The sequence below is a fragment of the Littorina saxatilis genome, linkage group LG12 (assembly GCF_037325665.1).
Source record: "Littorina saxatilis isolate snail1 linkage group LG12, US_GU_Lsax_2.0, whole genome shotgun sequence".
Classification (NCBI taxonomy): domain Eukaryota; kingdom Metazoa; phylum Mollusca; class Gastropoda; order Littorinimorpha; family Littorinidae; genus Littorina; species Littorina saxatilis.
Genome location: NC_090256.1, coordinates 16,536,554 through 16,558,060, shown reverse-complemented (window position 1 = coordinate 16,558,060; position 21,507 = coordinate 16,536,554). Strand labels below are relative to the sequence as shown.

General features: G+C 40.9%; 1 protein-coding gene across 1 annotated transcript; it reads right to left on the bottom strand.

Annotated features, from left to right (window-relative positions):
• Positions 1-17,261: 17,261 nt before the first annotated feature.
• Positions 17,262-17,672, bottom strand: LOC138983036 (uncharacterized). The gene has a single exon (XM_070356439.1). The coding sequence runs from the start codon at positions 17,670-17,672 to the stop codon at positions 17,262-17,264; it is 411 nt and encodes a 136-aa protein (XP_070212540.1).
• Between the last annotated feature and the right edge of the window lie 3,835 nt (positions 17,673-21,507).

Sequence of the window (21,507 nt, the reverse complement as noted above, 5' to 3'; positions counted from 1 at the left end):
TATTTCGTCTTGTCGAGTCTTTGCTTCAAAAAGACATTTTCAACAAGATATTAATTAAAAACAAACAAGTCGCGTGAAGCGATATAAAAACATTTAGTCAAGCTGTCGGCATGAAAGGAACAGATTAACACAAAAAAACCAGTCATCGCTGAGACTATATTAAGATAGTCTCGACTAACCACACCGAAAAACTGAGACTGGTCACGCTCGTCAACGCGTAGCGCGCGAACGCAGTACTTGTTTTCTTATTTCTTATTTTCTTTCATTCTGAGCACATTTTTATGATAAACATGACATTTGTATATGTTTTTGAAATCAGGAGAAATTGAGGAATACGATTAAATCATTTCTAAATCTGCTAGTGAAAATTCGATTTTAATGACAAATTTAATTAGCAAACTTATAAACTAATTTTTACGCTGCCGAGCTGAAATTCAATCATATAGTCCGGACTTCGTCGGAGATTGCTTGACCAAAATTTCAATCAATTTGATTGAATAATGAGGGCGTGACAGCGCGGCCTCAACTTTCACAAAAAGCCGGATATGACGTCATCAAAGATATTTATCGAAAAATGGGAAAAAAACGTCTGGCGATATTATACCCAGGAACTCTCATGTGAAATTTCATAAAGATCGGTTTCGTAGTTTTCTCTGAATCGATGTATACATACACACACACATACATACACACACACATACACCACGACCCTCGTCTCGAGTCCCCGTCTATGGTAAAAACAAAGAGAATTAAACTTGACGTACGACACACTTTTTTAAAACATGTTATGTTGTTTTATGATGTTGTTAATGATGTTGTTAATGATGTTGTTTATGATGTTGTTTATGATGTTGTTTATACTTACTTACTTAGGCCCTTTGCTCCCAGCGGAGCATAGGCCATTGTTGATGTTGTTTATGATATGACTGTGTATAATCCTACTTGTCCGTGTCTGACTTATTTGTCTTGGTTTTTGCGTTTCTTGAAGAAGCACATTTTTACATTTAGTCAAGTTCTGACTAAATGTTTTAACATAGAGGGGGAATCGAGACGAGGGTCGTGGTGTGTGTGTGTGTGTGTGTGTGTGTGTGTGTGTGTGTGTGTGTGTGTGCGTGTGTAGAGCGATTCAGAGTAAACTACTGGACCGATCTTTATGACATTTTTTGATGAGAGTTCCTGGGTATGATATCCCCAGACTTTTTTTTTCATTTTTTCGATAAATGTCTTTTATGACGTCATATCCGGCTTTTTGTAAAAGTTGAGGCGGCACTGTCACACCCTCATTTTTCAATCAAATTGATTCAAATTTTGGCCAAGCAATCTTCGACGAAGGCCGGACTTTAGTATTGCATTTCAGCTTGGAGGCTTAAAAAATAGTTAATCTTCTTCTTCTTCGTTCGTGGGCTGAAACTCCCACGTATTTACGTGTATGACCGTTTTTACCCCGCCATTTAGGCAGCCATACGCCGCTTTCGGAGGAAGCATGCTGGGTATTTTCGTGTTTCTATAACCCACCGAACTCTGACATGGATTACAGGATCTTTTCCGTGCGCACTTGGTCTTGTGCTTGCGTGTACACACGAAGGGGGATAAGCCACTAGCAGGTCTGCACATAAGTTGACCTGGGAGATCGGAAAAATCTCCACACTTAACCCACCAGGCGGCCGCGGCCGGGATTCGAACCCTCGACCTTCCGATTAAGAGGCCGACGTCTTACCACCACGCCACAGCGCCCGTCAAAAAAAAAATAGTTAATGACTTTGGTCATTAAAAATCTGAAAATTGTAATTAAAATTATTTTTTATAAAACGATCCATAATTACATTTATCTTATTCTTCATCATTTTCTGATTCCAAAAACATATAAATATGTTATATTCGTATTAAGAACAAGCTCTGAAAATTAAAAATATAAAAATTATGATTAAAATTAAATTTCCGAAATCGATTTAAAAACAATTTCATCTTATTCCTTGTCTGTTCCTGATTCCAAAAACATATAGATATGGTATGTTTGGATTAAAAACACGTTCAGAAAGTTAAAAAGAATAGAGATATAGAAAAGCGTGCTATCCTCCTCAGCGCAACCGCTACCGCGCTTTTCTGGATTGTTAACTTCACTGCCTTTGCCACGAGCGGTGGACAGACGATGCTACGAGTGTACGGTCTTGCGGAAAAAATGCGTTCAGTTTCATTCTGTGAGTTCGACTGAGCTTGACTAAATGTTGTTATTTCGCCTTACGCGACTTGTTCTATTGTTGTTTTGTAGCCTATGTGTGAATACTTGCAAAGACCGGTCTCATCTGGTCTGATCCGGCCTTGTCTGGGCACACTATACGAGGCTTTGCACTGTGTCAGACACGTTAATCACTGGCTGGTTTGGGAAGGCATAACAATACGACCATGATTTATATAGCGGACCGAAATAGATTGGACAGTAGATAGGTGATTGCAATTTATTTAGTAATGCACCAAAAACTAAATGTTTTATTTGTTCTGAATGTTTGGCTGATATGTACTGCACTGGTAGGCTATGTCAATATTTGAGCTATCTTGAAGTCGGAGTCTGACCAGTTGTGATTTAGCAGAATATTTGTAAACAGAAAAATGTAAAACGCACAGCACATGTGTCGTTTTAGAAAGTCTCTTTGTTCAGCGTCGCACGCCTTAATCATTTGTCTGCACGACACGCTTAAAAGACAAGCTTGACACCTAGCCCAGTGTTTGTGACTTGTGGGCGTGAGGTGTTCTGACCACCTCAATGTCGACGCTTGTGTAATGTGTAATTATACTGACAACATTTTACAAAATTACGACAGACTGTTCTGGCATACTAAGAACAAAATGAGATGTCATGAGTTAACATATTTTCTGTGTTAATGTCTCCAACGCAGCTAGCTATTCTTGACATTACTTCCCCCCAACCAATACCGTGATCACATTTCAAGTTTGTAAACTGTCTTTTAAGTGTTTTAATCGCGCGTGGGGCGAGTTATCTGCCTACGAGTATAGCAACAACAAACAAATACAAATACCTTTTATGTATCGGTCCAAGTCAATTAGAAATCCTTTTACTTTTACGACCAAACGCACACAAACAACGCATTTTTTCTGTTGTAATCTTGGTCAGCTCCGTATATATATATATATATATATACGACTTGTGTCTGTGTGTGTGTCTGTGTGTTTGTGTATCTGTGTATTTGTGTGTTTGTGTATTTGTGTATTCGCCATGCACGGCCAAAGTTCTCGATGGATCTGCTTCAAATTTGGTGGGCATATTCAGGTAGACCCGGGACACGACACAACCTGGTCGATATTTCAACACGTGCTCTCAGCGCGCAGCGCGGAACCGATTTTGGTTCCACCTCAGCTATTTTGGTTCCACCTCAGCTACCCGGGCCCCCATACCGACACACCAAAGCCAAAGTTCTCGGTGGATCTTTTTCAAATTTGGACACCGTATTCAGCTACACCCCGGACACAATATCATCGATGAGATATTTCAACACGTGCTCTCAGCGCGCAGCGCTGAATCGATTTTGGTTTTTGTGTTCATTTCACCATTATAAGTAACTCTTCCTTATCTTCTCATCTTCTCCAGGTTTTCAGCGTTTACCTCCCTTCCTTCGTATGGTGCACTTTTGTGTGAGTGGAGCGTCTTCGGATATTCCCGGCGTTCTGTTACTGTTACTATTTTTAGAAGGTCAACGCAGTGTCCAGAACGTAAATTGGACCCGTAAATTATCCTCACTGTAAAAGTGCAAAGGTCGAATCAATTTATAGCCACGCGAAAAATACACTGTCATCTATCTCTCTATAGATACGGCTTCTCTGTGGGTTTTTTTATGTGTGTGTGTGTGTGTGTGTCTCTATGTGAGCAACACCTGGGGATTGTTCAGTTCTGTTTGTGATGTGGTCTGGCGGCTTTTGTGGTCAGACTCACAAGTAGTAGCAGTATTGAAGAGCGGAAAACCGGGCAATCTACCTGGCAGTTACCGCCCCATATCACTAACCCCCCACCTCAGCAAGATCTTTGAGCGTGTGGTGAACCAGAGGCTGGAGTTCCACCTCAATAAACACAATATCATTCCTACATGCCAGGCAGGTTTTAGGCAAGGTCGTTCGTGTGCGGACCACATTGTGCACGTCACTGAAAAAATCAAAAAGACCTTGGCACATAGTAATAATTCTCTTCTTGGAACCTTCTTTGATATTAAATCTGCGTACGACAGCGTCTGGCATGCTCGTCTACTCCTAAAACTCGGCAGAATCGGTGTCTCTGGCCACATGTACCAATTCATCAAAAACTTCATCAGCAATCGCAAGATGTCTGTCCGAGTGGGCTCTTCGGTGTCCGAAACCCATGCGCTGGACATGGGGGTTCCCCAGGGCAGTATCATCGCGCCAAACTTATTCAGCATCATGCTCTATGACATTACTTCTGTTAGGGTTGACGGTGCCAGTGTACTTCTGTATGCGGACGACCTCGCCTTAATAGACACTAATAGACCACGCCATAACAGAGTTACCAACACTGTTGACTTATCTTCTTACCAAACTAAAATCGACAACCTCTGTCAATATATGTACACCAACGGCTTCCAACTAGCCTCAAATAAAACAGTCTTTCTTGTTGTCTCCCGTAGACAACTGTACAGGAACTGCAGTATAAAGATAGGTTGTGATATTATCAAACCGAGCTCAGAAGTTAAGTTCCTCGGCGTTATCATCGATACCCGACTTAACTGGACCAGTCATATCGAACATCTGATCAATAAGGCCAACAAGGATCTTTATATCATACGCTACCTGGCGTCCCAATCCTGGGCCAGAGGACGTAAGTGTGTCACAGAGGTAGTGCGGGCATTAATTCGCTCCCGCCTCCTTTACGGGTGCGAAGCTTATTTCGCGACGCGCCCGGCGCTCATGAAAAAACTGGCTATTATAGAGTGCAGGGCGCTCAAAATAGCTCTGGGACTCTCCCAACAAGCGAGTAAGAGTCGAGTCTACAGCGAGTGTGGGTGGCTGCCCCTTGTGGATGAGATAAAACTCCGTTCAGCTCAGTATGCTGTCAGAGCCCACGCGGTAGAGAACTCTGCCTGCGAGGTCCTGACTGACTTTTTTCCTCAGCACCAAAATTATGAGGCCAACACCAAACATAGCACTCAACTCTTGGCCAAAACGCTACCCTTATCCGACACAGTAAACCGCATTCTAGCCGATAGCGGGGTGAAGGTCAGTGAGCTGGCCAGGGTCCCCCCGCCCTCCTACCCGCCTTGGCTTGAGGAAACCCCTACTATCATATACGACAGTGAAGATAATACTACCAAAAAAGATAACCCCGTCTACCTAGCTACTGTTACAAAAGAAACCCTAAACTACAAATTCTCGGAGCATTTAAAAGTCTTTACTGACGGATCCAAATTTGCAGACGGCAGCGTTGGCTGCGCCTTTGTGATCCCAGATCTCAAAATCTCAAGGAAATACACTCTTAATAAAGACATCTCCATATTCTCAGCCGAGCTATTTGCCTTGCTCATGGCATGCACTTTTATAAATGACCTCCCAGTCACACCGCGTGCGGTAGTTTTCTGCTCTGACTCGCGCTCTTCATTACAAGCTCTGCATCGAAACACATCAAATCGGGCAGAGCTACAAAGAGAAATCCTCTTTATATGTCACCAGTTAATCTCATCCGGCACATCCGTATCATTTCTCTGGGTCCCCTCTCACGTAGGGGTCCGGGGAAATGAACTGGCGGATGTCGCTGCCAAAGAAGCGGCAGAATCTAGCCCAGCTAACACTAACATCGGCTACTCAGTAACCGAGTTCTACAGTAAAATCCGTAAACTCATTCGAAGTCAGTACGTAACATCTCTGTCCTATCAACCCATTGATATGAACGATCTACACCCCGATCTCCCAACAAACCTCCTCACTATCTTCAGACGCCTCCGTGCCGGCGGCTGCCGCTTCCATATCTTTAACAAGTCCTGCCATTGTGGAGAACCCTATTCATTTCAACACATTTTCGCTCCATGCGCTACAAATAGAATTACCTTTAAAACCTTATATGACCATATGCAGCTCCATGGTCTGAGTCCCCAGGATTATCTGCGCAGTAGCAGTTCTCTAGGCTGGTCACACAGCTTGCTGCTGTGCCGACTGGTCAGGGACTCGGACATGGGACTGTGGGTATAACTAAGCCCAGATTATCACATCAGCGTGTTTCAGTTTGAGGTCGAGTGGCTCCCGCCATCCCTCCTGATTCCAGCGACTACCTTCTAGACAACATATCCTCACCCAAGGCCCACTAGTCGCCAAACTGTACATATTGTTTTTATTACCACGGCCTTCGTGGCTTACATCTTAATCCTTTTATTTGTAAAAAGTTTTGAGATTTATTGTTCGTGTTCCTCTTACTTGCTCATCTATTTGGTTTTATTGGTGATCCTGAAAGGTTCCACTTTTTAACTCGATTTGAATTAAAATATTACAAGCCCGTTATTCAAGATATAGAATACAGACTTATAATTCTTACCAAGAAACATCTTAACTACTTTTCATTTTAACAAATTCCACAGAGCATTATCAACTCAACCCCACCCCCTGCCCTCCTCTCCTTATTTTTTGTTTCTTTCTTTCCTCTTTTTGAAAGCGGACAAACACTCAAGTCCTTAATGGCTCAAAACCGTAGGACTTTTAATATTAATTTTAACGTAATTTTATGTACTGGCCTTCCTTTGAGAAGCCATAACTTGCTCAGTCCTGTTTGAGTGGAGTTCGCCTCCAAAGGTGATTAACACGGTTACATTCGTCGACAAGGATGGGACTCGATATGGTCAGGAATGGCATTATGGCCACTGAATCATTTTCGTGCTGTTCTTATTCCACGAATCTGGGAGGGACCTAAGCTTGGCGGGTCCATTGTTCGAAGCCGGCGTACGGCTCTAAGTACTTCTTCCCGGCGAAGCCGGCTACCCGGCGAAGCGGGTATTCATTCTAGTATATATATATATATGAGTTCAAGTTGGGTTCTGACGTCACATCAATCAGGGAATTCCAGTGTCGTAGTAGTAGTAGTAGTAGTAGTAGTAGTAGTAGTAGTAGTAGTAGTAGTAGTAGAAGGCACACTCCACTTGTCCACATACCAAAAATGAACAGTCTGTGTGTTCTCTGTGCTCAGAGGAATTTATTATGAATCAATGTCGTAGAAGCCACTAGTGGTTTTCTTAACGAATTAACCCATGAAAAAAGTCCAGCAGTCAGTGTGTTGATTTTGGGTGTGTGTCCAAGTGGACTCTGGTCTTACCCCGTGTTAAAGCCTGGCCAGATGTCAGGCGGTGAGGCCGGGATCCTTTAACCAGAAATGTCAGATGGAAAAAAAATGGAAAAAAAGAGAAGAAAAAAAAAGTCAGATGAAGAGAGCAGGAGAGGAGAGGCAGACATGGTCAGGGTCACGTGCTCAGGGTCAACAACAATCAAGCAGAAACAAGGGAGAACGGAACGGGGAAACTGTTTTTCTGTCTTGCGTGACAGTAGTTTATCATTCGTACCACGCGTCCCGATTTAACCCTCCTCTAATTAATTTCTCCTTGTGTGAGAGTGGAGTTCCCGGGGGGTGACACCTGATAGTCGAGCCACTGGTCCAAGGGGGGAGCTCAGGGCAAGAATTAACGTGGACTCTGACAAGGACATAACGCTTCAAGGGTCTGGAGAGCCGGGACAACAATGCACCCTTTTACCTTTAACTACCTGTTTTTGTAAGGGCCAAGTGAGATGAAGAAAAGCGCTTTGTTTTCAAAGACGAGGAGACAAACGCAGGGATGTGTGAACAAATCCACAAGAAGGCCTAAGTATGCTAGTAAATTAAAAAAAAACTCTTGTGCTGAAGTTCATGCTGTCTTGTAACTCGTCTCTGTTTATACGCACGCTTTATAAATCTTTCCCTCGTTTCAAGACACAGCTAGTCTCTTCATGTGTCAACGACCGTGTACTAGTGTACTTCTTTATTTGGTGTTTAACGTCGTTTTCAACCACGAAGGTTATATCGCGACGAGGGAAAGGGGGGAGATGGGATAGGGGAAAGGGGGGAGATGGGATAGAGCCACTTGTTAAGTGTTTCTTGTTCACAAAAGCACTAATCAAAAAATTGCTCCAGGGGCTTGCAACGTAGTACAATATATGACCTTACTGGGAGAATGCAAGTTTCCAGTACAAAGGACTAAACATTTCTTGCATACTGCTTGACTAAAATCTTTACAAACATTGACTATATTTTATACAAGAACCACTTAACAAGGGTAATAAGTGAAGAATTTTATGGGTGAGAAAAGGAAAGTAAAAGGACTTTGGGGAGGCAGAAATAGAGAAGAAACAAGAAAAAGATCCTAATTAGGTTCACGGCATCGAGAGTGATGCGACCTTCTCTCAGAAGTTAGTAGAGAAGGCTCCCCCATCCACCACCCGGGGGACGCGCCTCTACGCCAATTAGGGGGCGCGAGGACCAGTGTACTAGTAGACATAACCTAGTACTAGAGCTGTAGAGATATATACCGTGTACTAGAGTTGTAGATATATATACGCGGGGGGGGGGGGGGGGGGGGAGCCGGCAAAAGCGGTTTGAAGACAAAATACTGATTCACTTTTGCTGAAGCAGTCCAAAATGGTATTCTTCGTGCAATTCCGCAGCGAACAACGAAAACACCCGAATACAATTCTAACGATGAGTGTGTATGGTTTTTACATTTAGTCAAGTTTTGACTAAATGTTTTAACATAGAGGGGGGAATCGAGACGAGGGTCGTGGTGTATGTGTGTCTGTCTGTGTGTGTGTGTAGAGCGATTCAGACTAAACTACTGGACCGATCTTTATGAAATTTGACATGAGAGTTCCTGGGTATGATATCCTCAGACGTTTTTTTCATTTTTTTGATAAATGTCTTTGATGACGTCATATCCGGCTTTTCGTGAAAGTTGAGGCGGCACTGTCACGCTCTCATTTTTCAACCAAATTGGTTGAAATTTTGGTCAAGTAATCTCCGACGAAGCCCGGACTTCGGTATTGCATTTCAGCTTGGTGGCTTAAAAATTAATTAATGACTTTGGTCATTAAAAATCTGAAAATTGTAAAAAAAAAATTAAAAAAAAAAATTATAAAACGATCCAAATTTACGTTCATCTTATTCTTCATCATTTTCTGATTCCAAAAACATATAAATATGTTACATTGGGATTAGAAACAAGCTCTGAAAATTTAAAATAAAAAAATTATTATCAAAATTAAATTTTCGAAATCAATTTAAAAACACTTTCATCTTATTCCTTGTCGGTTCCTGATTCTAAAAACATATAGATATGATATGTTTGGATTGAAAACACGCTCAGAAAGTTAAAACGAAGAGATGTACAGAAAAGCGTGCTATCCTTCTCAGCGCAACTACTACCCCGCTCTTCTTGTCAATTTCACTGCCTTTGCCACGAGCGGTGGACTGACGATGCTACGAGTATACGGTCTTGCTGCGTTGCATTGCGTTCAGTTTCATTCTGTGAGTTCGACAGCTACTTGACTAAATATTGTATTTTCGCCTTACGCGACTTGTTTTTTCTCCAGAGGGACATTTTGACAGACCGGAGAGCGTCACTGAAGGCTGAACACCTAGAACGCCTCATTCTTCTCAAGAAAAACATAAACCTATCCCGATCAACTCTGCTTTCCTGCATTTTCTTCTGCAATTTTGTTACTCCATGTTGCGCTTCTTTTGTTTATTTCAGTAGCATCGCAAAACTTTGAATTTGGAATACGTGGACACAAGCAAGACCTGTTTGACAAAAGAGAAGAAGTCTTATAAATAAAACTCTGTGACCATCACATCAAGCCACACATGTTTCATACACTGAATAGGGGAAGGGCCCCTAATATGGACCACTTTTTGTTTATTGCTGATAACTAGCTTGTTTTCTTGCGAAAAAGTTTCATTTTGTGGTTGGTAGTCCTTCTCTCTTAGGTTAACGGGTAGGCCTAATTAGAGTGAAATAGCTTTGATAGACATTCAGCAAAAATTAAATACAGAAAAAATCACAAATGGTCCATATTAGGAGCCTGGGCGCCCAATATGGACCAGTGAAGCGGCCTTCACGAATCACTGTAAAAAGCCCCCTATACTTCAAAATAACATGATACAACTTAGTGTGCAAGTCAGACAAATTCAAATATGCTTTAGATTTAGCTGTTTCGGGTTGATGAGAGCATTATTTGAAGCACACAAGGAAACTGAAGAAGCTTATCAAAAACAGAGTGAAAATAAGTGAAATTATCAACTTCCAAAAAAAAAAGACAATTTGTTATATTTTTTTGAAATCTCGAGGGCTAGTTATAGGTTATTTTCAGCAAGCTTCTTAATGAATTAATTAAAATTGCCTTTAGCTTTTATTTTCTTCGATTTGTTGAAGGTGGTCCATATTAGGGGACTCACACATACTTTGAGGTTTTGCTATTATTTTTAGTTTGCAGTAGAAACCCGGGGTACACAGTGCTAAAATGTAACAAATGCGGTCTTAGCTGTCATATATATATATAACCATTTTTGTGTGATAAAAGCTTTGGCTGTGGACAGAAACGAGTCCGTTTTAGGAGGCAAATTTAGAGTGAACGCTGCCAAAAGTAAAAACAAGTCGCGTAAGGCGAAATTACTACATTTAGTCAAGCTGTGGAACTCACAGAATGAAACTGAACGTAGTCCGCCGCTAGTGCAAAAGGCAGTGAAAGTGACGAGCCTGTTTGGCGCGGTAGCGGTTGCGCTGTGCTTCATAGCACGCTTTACTGTACCTCTCTTCGTTTTAAGTTTCTGAGCGTGTTTTTAATCCAAACATATCATATCTATATGTTTTTGGAATCAGGAACCGACAAGGAATAAGATGAAAGTGTTTTTAAATCGATTTGGGAAATTTAATTTTGATCATAATTTTTATATTTAAAATTTTCAGAGCTTGTTTTTAATCTAAATATAACATATTTATATGTTTTTGGAATCAAAACATGATAAAGAATAAGATGAACGTACATTTGGATCGTTTTATAAGAAAATTTTTTTTTTACAATTTTTCAATTTTTAATGACCAAAGTCATTAATTAATTTTTAAGCCACCAAGCTGAAAATCCGGCCTTTGTCGCAGATTGCTTGGCCAAAATTTCAATCAATTCGATTGAAAAATGAGGGTGTGACAGTGCCGCCTCAACTTTTACAAAAAGCCAGATATGACGTCATCAGACATTTATCGAAAAAAAAAGAAAAAAACATCCGGGGATATCATTCCCAGGAACTCTCATGTCAAATTTCATAAAGATTGGTCCAGTAGTTTAGTCTGAATCGCTCTACACACACACACACAGACACACAGACACACACACACACACACACACACACACACACACACACACACACACACACACACACGCACAGACACACACACATACACCACACCCTCGTCTCGATTCCCCCCTCTACGTTAAAACATTTAGTCAAAACTTGACTAAATGTAAAAAGCGAAAAAGCCTAACGGTTTTGAGGTTTGTGTTTGTACAACTGTTTTGACATGTGCAACTTATCCAGAGAGGGTGAATAAAGCGAATGAAATTGTTTTGAGCGCTCTAGCGCCGTTAGTTTGTCAGAACCGGAGGTGGTCCATATTAGGTAGGAGCCGGTCCATATTAGGAGCCTTTCCCCTACTGTCACAAAACGCCAGCGGTAGGGGTGATAGCCGAGTTGTTGATGGCGTGGTCAGAAGTAGAACTATGGCAGGCTAAGAGTCTCATACATCATTGCCCTGTCGCGGCCAACAATGGTAACATTGTGAACTGGACTTTTCCTCCATGTCACTTTCGTTGGTATGGTGTTTTCACAGACCACTTTTGTTCCATGGGTGTTTTTGATAGATAGATAAATATAGCCTTGATATATACCGGCTTCTTGGCATTTTGATGTGTGGACGAAATCCAGAAACCTGGTTCATGAAATTTAGGACGAAAACATCTGGTAATATGGACCACTTTTTGATTCATGCTGATAAATAGGGGAAGGGCTCGTAATATGGACCACTTTATGTTTCATGCTGATAACTAGGGGAAGGGCTCCTAATATGGAGCACTTAATTTTTTGTTTCATGCTGATAACTAGGGAAAGGGCTCCTAATATGGACCACTTTTTGTTTCATGCTGATAACTAGGGGAAGGGCTCCTAATATGGACCACTTTTTGTTTCATGCTGATAACTAGGGGAAGGGCTCCTAATATGGACCACTTTTTGTTTCATGCTGATAACTAGGGGAAGGGCTCCTAATATGGACCACTTTTTGTTTCATGCTGATAACTAGGGGAAGGGCTCCTTATATGGACCACTTTTTGTTTCATGCTGATAACAAGGGAAAGGGCTCCTAATATGGACCACTTTTTGTTTCATGCTGATAACTAGGGAAAGGGCTCCTAATATGGACCACTTTTTGTTTCATGCTGATAACTAGGGGAAGGGCTCCTAATATGGACCACTTTTTGTTTCATGCTGATAACTAGGGGAAGGGCTCCTAATATGGACCACTTTTTGTTTCATGCTGATAACTAGGGGAAGGGCTCCTAATATGGACCACTTTTTACATTTAGTCAAGTTTTGACTAAATGTTTTAACATAAAGGGGGAATCGAGACGAGGGTCGTGGTGTATGTGTGTGTGTGTGTGTGTGTGTCTGTGCGGGGAATCGAGACGAGGGTCGTGGTGTATGTGTGTGTGTGTGTGTGTCTGTGCGTGTGTGTGTGTGTAGAGCGATTCAGACTAAACTACTGGACCGATCTTTATGAAATTTGACATGAAAGTTCCTGGGAATGATATCCCCGGACGTTTTTTTCTTATTTTCGATAAATGTCTTTGATGACGTCATATCCGGCTTTTTGTAAAAGTTGAAGCGGCACTGTCACACCTTCATTTTTCAATCAAATTGATTCAAATTTTTGTAAAGCAATCTTTGACGAAGGCCGGACTTCGGTATTGCATTTCAGTTTGGTGGCTTAAAAATTAATTAATGACTTTGGTCATTAAAAATCTGAACATTGTAATAAAAAATTTTTTTTATAAAACGATCCAAATTTACGTTCATCTTATTCTACATTATTTCCTGATTCCAAAAACATATAAATATGTTATATTTGGATTAAAAACAAGCTCTGAAAATTAAAAATATAAAGATTATGATCAAAATTAAATTTCCGAAATCGATTTAAAAACAATTTCATCTTATTCCTTGTCGGTTCTTGATCCCAAAAACATATAGATATGATATGTTTGGATAAAAAAACACGCTCAGAAAGTTAAAACGAAGAAATGTACAGAAAAGCGTGCTATGCAGCACAGCGAACCCACTACCGCGCTGAACAGGCTCGTCAGTTTCACTCCGTTATGCACAAGCGGCGGACTACGGTCATTGTGAACAAATGCAGTGCGTTCAGTTTCATTCTGTGAGTTACACAGCTTGACCAAATGTTGTAATTTCGCCTTACGCGACTTGTTGTTTCATGCTGATAACTAGGGGAAGGGCTCCTAATATGGACCACTTTTTGTTTCATGCTGATAACTAGGGGAAGGGCTCCTAATATGGACCACTTTTTGTTTCATGCTGATAACTAAGGGAAGGGCTCCTAATATGGACCACTTTTTGTTTCATGCTGATAACTAGGGGAAGGGCTTCTAATATGGACCACTTTTTGTTTCATGCTGATAACTAGCTTGTTTTCTTGCGAAGAAGTATATTTTTGTGTTTGGTAGTCCTTCTCTCTTAGGTTAACTGGTAGGCCTAATTAGAGTGAAATAGCTTCGATAGACATTCAGCAAAAATTAAATACAGAAAAAATCACAAATGGTCCATGGACCAATGAAGCGGCCATCACGAATCAGTGTAAAAAGCCCCCTATACTTCAAACAACATGATAAAACTTAGTGTGCAACTCAGACTAAATAAAATATGCTTTGGATTCATCTGTTTCGGGTTAATGAGAGCATTATTTGAAGCACATCAGGAAACTAAAGAAGCTTATCAAAAACAGAATGAAAATAAGTGAAATTATTAATTTCCATCAAAAGAAGACTATTTGTTATACTTGTTTGAAATCTCGAGGGCTAGTTATAGGTTATTTCCAGCAAGTTTCTTAATGAATTAATTAAAATAGCCTTTAGCTTTTATTTTCTTCGATTTGTTGTAGGTGGTCGATATGGGACTCACACATTTACATTAAGATTTTGCTATTTTTACATTTAGTCAAGTTTTGACTAAATGTATTAAAAACTAAAAACTCTAATTAAAATTCAACTTATAGTTAACGATCCAAAAATGATTTCATCTTATTTCTTATCATTTCCTGATTCCAAAAACATATAGATATAGTTACTGAACTTTTCACGTCCAGGCGCACGGAGACAATAATTATAGCCTAGGGCTTTCATGCAGTCATGCCTCATGCAGTTATGCCTACGTTTAAAAAAATGCCAAGTTTCATTGACTTTCATAATAGGAGTAAAAAAAAAAATTAAACAAAACAATTACGAATTAATGTTGGTCATTCTCCGGGCAGGAAAGCGTGGCCCTCGATCAGACTCACGTCCCGCACGTGAACTATTTGCGTCAAAAGCGTACATTGAAGTCTATTGGTCTCGGCGAGAGGGAGAATTCTTTCTATTGTGGGTACTTTACATCTATCTATATATATATACGACTTGTGTCTGTCTGTGTGTGTGTGTGTGTGTGTGTGTGTGTGTGTGTGTGTGTGTGTGTGTGTGTGTGTGTGTGTGTGTGTGTGTGTGTGTGTGTGTGTGTGTGTGTGTGTGTGTGTGTGTGTGTTCGCGATGCACGGCCAAAGTTCTCGATGGATCTGCTTCAAATTTGGTGGGCATATTCAGGTAGACCCCGGACACAACCTGGTCGATGAGAATTTTCAACACGTGCTCTCAGCGCGCAGCGCTGAACCGATTTTGGTTTTTCCGTTCATCTTCCCAGATCCATTCCCAGTAACTCTTCCTTATCTTCTCCAGTGTTTTGCGTTTATCTCCCTTCCTTCGTGTGGCGTCAATCCATATTCCCGTTACTATTTTTAGAAGGTCACTGTCCACAACGCTTTCATCCCGGCGAAGCCGGATATTCCCGTTACTATTTTTAGAAGGTCACTGTCCACAACGTTTTTATCCCGGCGAAGCCGGGTATTCCTTTACTTCTTCCCGGCGAAGCCGGGTATTCGGCTCTACTTCGGCTCTATTCATTCTAGTCGAGACATATATATGTGTTTGATTGTGTAAGAAAATTGTATGCGGGTCCATTTTGGCATATCGCACACAGCCTTGAGTCCCTGAACGTGATCACGGGAAATGTTAATTACATGTTGGCAGGAGATGCAAACTGATCAACCGCATAAAGTCTCGTTTGGCTGGCAACACTAAAGCTTTTGACTGTGTGTATCGTAATCTGCGACATAAAGACAAATCGTTGCTTCAGCAATGCTGTGACTCCTGCACTGCCCTAGCCTTCCTCGCGACGAGAACTCCCCCAAGAAACGCTACCTCATCGCCGCACTCGCTTCACGTAACACACATCTCGGTGGCTGGCCAGCCCTACGTTTCTTTGCAAGAACGCCCTCGGTAGTCGCTTTCTGTGCTTGGGAAACGACATGCTTTTGTGCGAATGGGTTCAAGATGGCGGACGAATGTCAGCCAATGAGCCATGCGATCGAGCTTGACAGACGAAACAGGCATTGGTTACAAGCGAAGAAATGTGTGATGACATCGTCGTAGAATACGATCGTTATAAGACATATTTACAGTCAAAGTTTTCTTCACAATGATCTGGAGTTAAAATACTTTTTCATCATCCTTTGTGCAATTCATGCGCTAGAACCGTCGTATTAAAGAAAGTATCGTCGTCGAAATAAAACCCAAACACTACGGCCGCCATTTTTGTTTTCTGTGCACTACCTCATAAAGACGCTGCACAGCACGTACCTGCCGTCAGAACCGCGTTTCATAGGCGAGACGGTAAAACGTTCTGGGACGTCTTCGCTGGGAAACGGCCCGCAGCTGTGTGTGACGTTATTGTTAGACGCTGACTTCCCCCTTGTTTTACGACAGTGTAGTCACGACTTGTGTGTTGTTTGCGTGTCGACACTTGTTGACCTTAACCTCAACACGGGGTCACTGAAGCGTGACTGAATCATTTGTTTTCATTCCTTTCATTTACTTCGTTTCCGCTTACCTAGCTGGGTTTTTTGTCATGAATAATGAGATAGATTTTTTTTCTCTCATATTTTGGCCATTTTTACATTTAGTCAAGTTTTGACTAAATTTTTTAACGTTGTTGTTTTTATGTGAGTGTCCAATTATGTGATGTTGACGTCAACTTGTTGTTGTTTTGTTCCATGTTTCCGTCGTGAGGTGACAGAAAAGAAATTAAAAATGCAGTTAAAGACCAAGTTCAAATATGACCTAACACAACGCTGTGACAAGGGACTTGGGGGACCGTTGGCAGTTGCAATGATTGTTTGATTAGTTGTTCTTAGTAACACCTACAGTCTGAATTTTGTTTCTACTTCAATTTCGTTTTCTCCAATATATCATTTCGCAGGTTTTTGACATTTGTGTGAGGCACAAAATTAGTTCAGGGACATTTTAAGAAAAAAAAGAAGAAACAAACACTCTCTGCACGGAACAAAGCCCGGCTGTAGGTTTGTGGTGTATGTGTTAGTGGCAGGGCGCTCTTATCCCGCGTTCTTCTTCTTCTTGTCCATCACACGTCTTGTCCATCACACGTCTTGTCCATCACACGTCTTGTCCATCACACGTCTTGTCCATCACACGTCTTGTCCATCACACGTCTTGTCCATCACACGTCTTGTCCATCACACGTCTTGTCCATCACACGTCTATACTGTTACACCGGACAGCGAGACACGTGAAACTGTCTTCTCCAGGTCCTCTTTTCCTCCGAACAGCTGGCAGCGGAGAGGGGCTGCAGTTGGCCACACGGTTTGCCCTTGGCTTTCTAAGATGGGGCATCTCTCGAGGATGTGGTCTTTGGTTTAAACCTCAAGATCACAGCTGCAAGTAGGGGAGGGAACCAGCTTCATTTTTAGGACATATGGGCATTCAGGCGGATGTGTCCAGTGCGGAGTCGCATCAGCACGACTTGCTCGTGTCGTGTAAGGAGATGGTAGTCATCCTTGCGCATCTGGGGCCTACACGCTGCCTTGAGGAGGGTCTTCTTCTCCGTGAAGCTGCCGGGGTTGTCTGCTTGGTCTTCCTGTGCTCTGGGACATACACGCTGCCTTGAGGAGGGTCTTCTTCTCCGTGAAGCTGCCGGGGTTGTCTGCTTGGTCTTCCTGTGCTCTGGGACCTACACGCTGCCTTGATGAGGGTCTTCTTCTCCGTGAAGCTGACGGGGTTGTCTGCTTGGTCTTCTGGGACCTACACGCTGCCTTGATGAGGGTCTTCTTCTCCGTGAAGCTGACGGGGTTGTCTGCTTGGTCTTCCTGTGCTCCGAGTTTGGCGAGCTTGTCTGCCTTCTTGTTCCCATGGACCCCACAATGGGCTGGTAACCACTGTAGAACCACTCGCCTCTGTTGTTCGACATTCTGGAGTTTTTCCATTATCCCATGTAAAACCATGTAAAGATTTGTATTGGTGTACATCATCTTTTCAATGTAAAGAATGGCATCTTGAATGCATTTTTCACACTACTTTGAAAATGTGCTGTAAAATGCTGCATTCAAGAATAGTCACATACAGACAAAAGGATCATGGTCGCCCTATATAGTGTCCCGTGTTTTCAGTAAGGTTAAACAAGTCGCGTAAGGCGAAATTACTACATTTAGTCAAGCTGTGGAACTCACAGAATGAAACTGAACGTAGTCCCCCGCTAGTGCAAAAGGCAATGAAAGGGACGAGCCTGTTTGGCGCGGTAGCGGTTGCGCTGTGCTTCCCAGCACGCTTTACTGTACCTCTCTTCCTTTTAACTTTCTGAGCGTGTTTTTAATCCAAACATATCATATCTATATGTTTTTGGAATCAGGAACCGACAAGAAATAAGATGAAATAGTTTTTAAAACGATTTCGGAAATTTAATTTTGATCATAATTTTTATTTTTTAATTTTCAGAGCTTGTTTTTAATCCCAATATAACATATTTATATGTTTTTGGAATCAGAAAATGACGAAGAATAAGATGAAATTGTTTTTGGATCGTTTAATAAAAAAATAAATTTAATTACAAGTTTCCGATTTTTAATGACCAAACTCACTCATTAGTTTTTAAGCCACCAGGCTGAAATGCAATACCAAACCCCGGCCTTTGTCGAAGATTGCTTGGCCAAAATTTCAATCAATTTAATGGAAAAATGAGGGTGTGACAGTGCCGCCTCAACTTTTACAAAAAGCCGGATATGACGTCATCAAAGGTATTTATCGAAAAAATGAAAAAAACGTCCGGGGATATCATACCCAGGAACTCTCATGTCAAATTTCATAAAGATCGGCTCAGTAGTTTAGTCTGAATCGCTCTACACACACGCACAGACAGACAGACAGACACACACACATACACCATGACCCTCGTCTCGATTCCCCCCTCTATGTTAAAACATTTAGTCAAAACTTGACTAAATGTATGAAACTGAACGTAGTCCGCCGCTAGTGCAAAAGGCAGTGAAAGGGACGAGCCTGTTTGGCGCGGTAGCGGTTGGGCTGTGCTTCATAGCACGCTTTACTGTACCTCTCTTCCTTTTAACTTTCTGAGCGTGTTTTTAATCCAAACATATCATATCTATATGTTTTTGGAATCAGGAACCGACAAGGAATAAGATGAAATAGTTTTTAAAACGATTTCGGAAATTTAATTTTGATCATAATTTTTATATTTTTAATTTTCAGAGCTTGTTTTTAATCCAAATATAACATATTTATATGTTTTTGGAATCAAAAAATGACGAAGAATAAGATGAAATTGTTTTTGGATCGTTTAATAAAAAAATAATTTTAATTACAAGTTTCCGATTTTTAATGACCAAACTCACTCATTAGTTTTTAAGCCACCAAGCTGAAATGCAATACCAAACCCCGGCCTTCGTCGAAGATTGCTTGGCCAAAATTTCAATCAATTTAATGGAAAAATGAGGGTGTGACAGTGCCGCCTCAACTTTTACAAAAAGTCGGATATGACGTCATCAAAGGTATTTATCGAAAAAATGAAAAAAAAACGTCCGGGGATATCATACCCAGGAACTCTCATGTCAAATTTCATAAAGATCGCCCTGAATCGCTCTACACACACACAGAGACAGACAGACACACACACACACATACACCACGACCCTCGTCTCGATTCCCCCCTCTATGTTAAAACATTTAGTCAAAACTTGACTAAATGTATGAAACGGAACGTAGTCCGCCGCTAGTGCAAAAGGCAGTGAAAGGGACGAGCCTGTTTGGCGCGGTAGCGGTTGCGCTGTGCTTCATAGCACGCTTTACTGTACCTCTCTTCCTTTTAACTTTCTGAGCGTGTTTTTAATCCAAACATATCATATCTATATGTTTTTGGAATCAGGAACCGACAAGGAATAAGATGAAATAGTTTTTAAAACGATTTCGGAAATTTAATTTTGATCATAATTTTTATATTTTTAATTTTCAGAGCTTGTTTTTAATCCAAATATAACATATTTATATGTTTTTGGAATCAAAAAATGACGAAGAATAAGATGAAATTGTTTTTGGATCGTTTAATAAAAAAATAATTTTAATTACAAGTTTCCGATTTTTAATGACCAAACTCACTCATTAGTTTTTAAGCCACCAAGCTGAAATGCAATACCAAACCCCGGCCTTTGTTGAAGATAGCTTGGCCAAAATTTCAATCAATTTAATGGAAAAATGAGGGTGTGACAGTGCCGCCTCAACTTTTACAAAAAGCCGGATATGACGTCATCAAAGGTATTTATCGAAAATATGGAAAAAAAAACGTCCGGGGATATCATACCCAGGAACTCTCATGTCAAATTTCATAAAGATCGGCCCAGTAGTTTAGTCTGAATCGCTCTACACACACAGACAGACAGACAGACACACACACACACATACACCACGACCCTCGTCTCGATTCCCCCCTCTATGTTAAAACATTTAGTAAAAACTTGACTAAATGTAAAAACGAAAGAGTTTTGCTTGTCAAATGAGGAAATGAGACATTTAATCAAATAGCAACCTTAAAATAGAACGTTTTGTCCGACAGTTTTTCGTTCGTTTGTGTGGTGCCAACAACTGGTGAAGTTCCGTAGTCAACCCAGTACACTGCTGTATCGTCACGACTTTAAAGCGCATAGTGCTTTTAGTTATGCGCTATAGAAATCTCCTTAATAAATAAATAAAATGTCATCTGACCAGCCAGGACAAATGTTCAGGAACCTTAACGTCCCACCGCGTTATGCTTGGGATCCTTGGCTTGCTGGTAACGTTTATGTGGAGCGCGGGGTTTAAAGCCGACAGTAAATAAACAAGTCGCGTAAGGCGAAAATACAATATTTAGTCAAGTAGCTGTCGAACTCACAGAATGAAACTGAACGCAATGCCATTTTTCAGCAAGACCGTATACTCGTAGCATCGTCAGTCCACCGCTCATGGCAAAGGCAGTGAAATTGACAAGAAGAGCGGGGTAGTAGTTGCGCTAAGAAGGATAGCACGCTTTTCTGTACCTCTCTTTGTTTTAACTTTCTGAGCGTGTTTTTAATCCAAACATATCATATCTATATGTTTTTGGAATCAGGAACCGACAAGGAATAAGATGAAAGTGTTTTTAAATTGATTTGGACAATTTAATTTTGATAATAATTTTTATATATTTAATTTTCAGAGCTTGTTTTTAATCCGAATATAACATATTTATATGTTTTTGGAATCAGCAAATGATGGAGAAGAAGATAAACGTAAATTTGGATCGTTTTATAAATCTTTATTTTTTTTTACAATTTTCAGATTTTTAATGACCAAAGTCATTAATTAATTTTTAAGCCACCAAGCTGAAATGCAATACCGAAGTCCGGGCTTCGTCGAAGATTACTTGACCAAAATGTCAACCAATTTGGTTGAAAAATGAGGGCGTGACAGTGCCGCCTCAACTTTCACGAAAAGCCGGATATGACGTCATCAAAGACATTTATCAAAAAAATGAAAAAAACGTTCGGGGATTTCATACCCAGGAACTCTCATGTCAAATTTCATAAAGATCGGTCCAGTAGTTTAGTCTGAATCGCTCTACACACACACACACACACACACGCACAGACAGACAGACAGACAGACACACATACACCATACCCTCGTTTCGATTCCCCCTCGATGTTAAAATATTTAGTCAAAACTTGACTAAATATACTGACAATACGTGGAGACCATAATAGGGAGGTTTAGAGAACATAATTTATCAAACGTGTT